The sequence below is a fragment of the Perca flavescens genome, chromosome 9 (genome assembly GCF_004354835.1).
Source record: "Perca flavescens isolate YP-PL-M2 chromosome 9, PFLA_1.0, whole genome shotgun sequence".
In the NCBI taxonomy this organism is placed as follows: Eukaryota; Metazoa; Chordata; class Actinopteri; order Perciformes; family Percidae; genus Perca; species Perca flavescens.
This window is the reverse complement of record NC_041339.1, coordinates 32,918,778-32,924,777: the sequence shown is the minus strand read 5'-3', so window position 1 is coordinate 32,924,777 and position 6,000 is coordinate 32,918,778. Positions and strand designations below refer to the sequence as shown.

At 40.2% G+C, this 6,000-nt stretch overlaps 1 protein-coding gene across 1 annotated transcript in view; it reads right to left on the bottom strand.

The window, feature by feature from the left end:
• Nucleotides 1-1,649: 1,649 nt before the first annotated feature.
• Nucleotides 1,650-6,000, bottom strand: part of gmds (GDP-mannose 4,6-dehydratase) — a 183,671-nt gene continuing 179,320 nt past the window's right edge. The window contains exons 10-11 of the mRNA XM_028587738.1: nucleotides 3,694-3,762; nucleotides 1,650-2,200 (exon numbers count right to left, since the gene is read on the bottom strand). Coding sequence (XP_028443539.1) covers nucleotides 2,138-2,200; nucleotides 3,694-3,762 — 132 coding nt within the window. The 3' untranslated portion in view covers nucleotides 1,650-2,137. The remainder of the gene's footprint in view (nucleotides 2,201-3,693; nucleotides 3,763-6,000) is intronic.

Here is a 6,000-nt window from a genome sequence, read left to right as displayed (position 1 = left end):
TAATAAAAAAAAAGAGACATGACAGTATTATATATCCGTGAGGTAAGACCCTTAATGAGCACAGGAATTTGCAAAATTATATCCAGTCCCGTTCTTGGCGGTAATTTGGGCAGTACATTCATTTTAATACACGCAATTTTGCCTGCCAGAGACAGATTTTATAGACTCCACTTCTGGAGGTCAGTTTTAAGATTGTTAATCAAGGTAACATTTTTGTCATAAAGACCAGATAGATTACGGGTAACACTGATTCTCAAATATTTAAATCCTGACCTAAAAAGAGGGAAGGGCAAGGCTGACTCTGCAATTGTAAGGGATGGATTATTGACCAGAAAACGTTCACTTTTTGAAAAGTTGAATTTATAACCTGAAAAACTACCAAATTGATCCAGCATTTTCACAATGTCAGAGGCGCATGGCACAGGGTCCGAAATGTAGAGCAATAAGTCGTCCGCGTACAAGGACACTCTATATTCCATATTTCCTCTGTAGATTCCATTAAAGTTTTGTGAGGGTTTCAACATGATAGAGAGTGGTTCAATAGCCAAAGCGAAAAAGCAGTGGGCTAAGAGGACAACCCTGTAGCGTAGCCCTTGACAGAGGGAAGGGCTTGGAACATAGTTTATTAGTCATTACCAAAGCGAATCCATGATACAAGTTTTGGTCCAAATCAAAGTTTTTCCAATACCGCAAATAAATATGGCCACTCAACTCGGTCAAACGCCTTTTCCGCATCCAAGGAGATCACCACCTCAGGATGCCGAGGAGTGAATGACGCCAAGGAGCCTGCGTATATTGGTAAAAGAATGACAACCTTTAATAAAGACCAGTTTGATGCATAGAAATTACAGTAGGTCTGTCATAAACACTGTGTAAAGGTTTGTGTGCATATATCCATACCAACAATTAAAAAATAATAATGCAATATCAATATCTTGATAGCAAGGTGGAAAGTGGGGTTGTGGCCTTGACCAACTGCCACTTTGCTCGTTTGAAAGCCATGATGTCTCTCTCTCATGGGGGGGCCAAATTCTCTGGGCGGGCAAAGCAGAGAAAGGGGAGGTAACCTTGCTCCTTATGACCTCATAAGGAGAAGATTCCAGATCGGCCCATATGAGCTTTCATTTTCTCAAACGCAGAGCAGGATACCCAGGGCTCGGTTTACACCTATCACCATTTCTAGCTACTGGGGGACCATAGGCAGGCTGGGGGAACGCATATTAAGGTTAAAAAAACCTCAAAGTGAAATTTTCATGCCATGGGACCTTTAAGAGAGTTAATCGGGAGGCGATATTACGAATCCCACTATGGCCACGCCAAGACCCACCATTCAATAGCATTTATTGGCCAGGCGCCCATGCTTACGCAAGGTAATGTAACCCCATTAGTACAGGTCCTATCCCCTGACCAATCGGCTATCCTAACCTTATTACCACTCATGGTCAAATGCTTAACCCCAACCAATCAAGCTGCTTCGTAGGGCAGGTCTTGGCGTGGCCATAGTGGGCTTCATAATTTCGCAATCGGGAGCCCACTTACTCTGTGTCTCACACCTACATCGCCAAACCGGAAGTCCCCCAAATCTCCATCTTACATCATTTATCACAATTTTGTGTAGCCTCAGACAAAGATTAGAACAACATGTAAATAGACCAGTCTTTATTGTAGCAAACAGTTTATTTGTTCATTTATATGTCAGACCGTTAATAAACCCATTGATTTCCATTTTCCAATAAATTATCAAATCTTCATTATTATATTTATTTATATATTCTGCCATTTCCTCCACTGACAGAAAGAACGTCAACTTTGACGTTTAAATCAATTCAACCACAATGAAAAAGAAGAACAAAAGACATACATAAACCCTTAAAACTTGCCATCATATATAAATAATAACATGATCAGCGAGGAAATATACAAAGGCATCTCTGCTATGTGATAACAAAACAAAAAATAAAATGTTAGAAATAGACCCAAGACACAAAGGCAATACAAGGTTAAGTTAAACCTCCTCAACAAAGAAGAAAGAACCCAATTCATTTGGTCAAAGTCATAAAGATAAAATATGTGTTCCTTTCACTGAACACAGGAGTGCTAAAATGTTCCCTTCCCGGGTGGATTGACTGGTTTGGACTCAGGCGTTTGGGTTTTTCTTCATTAGCTCGACGTCCGCATCCACCATCTCCTTCACCAGCTCCTGCAGAGAGAGTACAACCTTACCATTTAATTTCCGAACTTTGAAAAGGTTGACCATTCATCTTTAATGACATACATCTCTTAATAAAAACACCGTAAAGCAACTAATTGTAATTAAAATGCTTTCTTTAAACATATTTACATTGTGTTTTATAGTAGGCCTACCATTAATGACGATGCAAACTCTGTTCAGTATCAGCAATAATTCAATATAATCATTTGTTGACTTTCTGCCGAAATGTACTTTTTAGAATGACAAATGATGAATTAGGCTGGATATTAAACCACCTTGTTTTTTTTCTACACCGACCAAAACATGTCTAGTGCACAAAATATGGAAAACTGTGAAGTACCGAAAACTGGCATTGAGAGTCAGGTCACATTCTGAGTGTTGTTCACTTATTTCCTGATTTCATTCAAAATGTTGGCAACCTTTTTTCTCTTGTTTTTGCTGCTTGTGTTAACACAACTTTATTTATTTTTTTTAAAAGATGATTTTTTTTGGGTATTTCCGCCTTCAATGGATAGGACAGCTATAAAAGGCGGGAGAGAGAGAGGGGGAAGACATGCAGGAAATCGTCACAGTTCGGACTCGAACCCTCGACCCTCTGCGTCGAGGCATAAACCTCTATATATGTGCGCCTGCTCTTCCAACTGAGCTATCTTGGCCACACATTTAAGAATGTTTTGATGGTTTGTTTTAAAGAAAACTATGTTTATGTTTCTCAGAAAATTATAATTTTGGCACCAGTATCAAAGGGGCATCATATTTACCCAAAAATGTTATCCCTTTGGCCGCAACAGTATATGAACATATCATGTTATTGTTTTACTTAATTATGTTGTCTATATTAAGGCTTACAAGCAAATAGTAAATATATATCATTAAAAAAACAAAAATACAGTTGAACACAATTTATGGTTGATATGTGGCTTTGCATAAGTTTGCCATATCTTGAAATATATTAGAACATATTTTGGTTTGTTATTTTTATTAAATTCCATGCTGTCCATCACAAAGTTCTGGTGAAAATCTTTTCATATTCCTTCCCATATAACATACAGCAGGGTCACATCAGATTACTATCTAAGACATGAAAGTAGGCCTGTACTCGCATTTGGTGCTAATTTGTTGGTTTTCAGTTGCTTCTTGTGCGGATTACATGGGCATCTGTAGTCTGGTCACAAAACTATCCATCTCACTAGCCCACCCACATAATCTGCTTAACCCACCCACCTTCTACATACGTAGATACATATAGAAATACAGATTCAGACACTTCAATCTCCAGCAGAGTCCATTGTTTTCTAGATCTGCCAGAAATCCTTCAAAGATATTCTTTGGTTTTTTATCTTGTCCCGCCTGTGGCTGAATTATATATCATCAAATAATTGTCTGTCCATGTCTGTACTCGTGTGGCAAAATATCCTCATTCATATGACCATATTGACTTCAACCACGTCCTCCAGCTCTATCGGATGTGTGACACGCACCTCAAAAGTAACCTTTGGCTTCCAACCCAACCTCTGATATGCTTTGGTACTGTCGCCTTGCAGGAAGTCCTGTTAAAAAAAAGAAAGAAGAGAGAGAGAGAGAGAGAGAGAGAGACAGGGAAAAAGAGAGAGGGGGAAGAAAAACAAACAAATCATCCGTCATGTCTGATCTGATGAGGAGAACCCTGCAGCCAGCTGATGTGTCGTCCTCACATGAAGACATACTGGATTCAACTCAATGTCCAAACTTGACGTCTTCAACAGGATGCAAGGGATGGAGGGTGATGCACACACACACACACACACACACACACACACACACACACACACACACACACCTCTCGGGGAAAAAGGGAGGTCACAGAGTCTCGCTGGCCATCAATCCCCCCTCTCTGCTCCCCACCACCAATCTGTCCAGACAGCCCCCGTCGGTGCCAGAGGATGATGAATTGTGGGACTCTGGTGGTGTAACCCCCAGCCCTGGACCCCCCACTCACCCTCCCTACCTCCTCAACCCCTTACTCATTTCCCCCCCTGTTGTGTTTTGCACCGGGTTCAAGATCCAGCGAGACCCTGGTTGAGACCACCAAAGAGACAGAAAAAAAAAAAAAAAAAAAAAAAAAAACTTTTTTCCTGTACGTCCTCTATGTTTATAAAGCTCCCTTTCTTTCTCTCCCTCTCCCAATTCTATTTCCATCTTAACTTTTTTTCCTTCTCTCAGGCATCATCTGTATTATGTTTGTATCAGAATCACCCATGTTGGCCTCAAGGGGTCTAATAAAGCGTTGTAGGGAAACCTGATACTGAAGAATCTCCTTTTTTCAATTAACTGATACGGTGGTGATTAGGTTTCTTAATCCTGCAGCTAACTCCAAAATGAATGAATCCTCCAAGAAAATCCTTTGTTGAAAGGATGACAAAGACTTCTGTTTTGCTTTTAGAGCTTTCTCAAAAAGTATGTGCTGGTCACTCTTTATGGCCAAAAGTATGTGGACACCCACGCATTTCACTCACATGTGATTGCTGAGAGCATCTCACTCCAAACCCACTGGGCAGTTACTGCTGCTATAATAGCCTACACCAGTGGTTCCCAACCTGGGGTCCGGGCACCCCCAGGGGGGGCGGCAAAGATCACAGGGGGGGCGCAAGTCTTTATCTGGTTTGAGGTTGAGGTAAAAAAAAAATATATATTTGCACATGTTAAACAAATTATGATAATACCCTAGAATATGTATACAAAAGTCTGTATGAAAACTATATATTTTGTTGTATCCTCGTTTTTCCTGCTGCCATGGCATCATTATTTTCTGAATGAAACATGGCGGAGAAACCTAACAGTGCTGATAACTCTGTATCAAAAAAGAAAGTAAGGATCTATCTCGAGAGTTACCTCAACTTCGGTTTCGGGGGGGGGGGGCTCAGCTTTTCTTATACATGAGTAGGGGGGGCGTCAAGGAAAAAAGGTTGGGAACCACTGACCTACACACTTCTGGGAGAAGCTTTCCACAATATTTTGGATGCTGGATGCAGGGATTTCCTTCAATTTAGCCACAAGAGTGTTAACGTTGATTTATAGTAATGCTTTAAGGGATTACGGTGTAGCTACAGAGTATGTGGATGTAGCCACGCAGTAACTGGAAAATGCAACTACATGATGGGGCAACGGTGGCTTACGGAGATACCGCGTGGAAACTGGAAGAACTTTGCCGGTAGAGAAAGTTAAAAACGGCAGTTATCTTGTCCTTTTCATTAACAAACATTTAGTAAAGCCATCTCCACTGCAAATCTTCACGGTTTGGTTCTCCATCATGGTGAACCAAAGAACCTAAATATGGCAACTGCATGGAATAGTATATGTTAGTATGCCGGAGAGTCATACTTCTGTTTCTATAAAGTCAAGAGAATGAATGTCTGTTGTCTGAACATCTTTTATATTATTTAAAGGCCCTTCTAGAAATGGGCGTTGAAAATTAGCAGTAGCTATAAATGCTGTGATACATTGCAGTGGATATCTGTTGTGCAATTCTCTATGCAGACTGTATTTGTCCCTATAAAATAAACAATAAATGAAATAAGCTCATTCACTATTGAAACAAGGCAAACCTTACCACTGTTGCTTCTATAACAAAGTAAATGAAAGAATGTAAACTCAGTTATTATGGGGAAAATAATAGAAAACATGATACGGTCTGATCCAATCCATCCGACTATTGTTTCAGTGATGCTATTAAACCGGTGAAAATCAAAAGCTGAACTACAAATGAAGACCCAGGTTATCCCAAAAGGTGTTGGATGGTTCTTACAAAC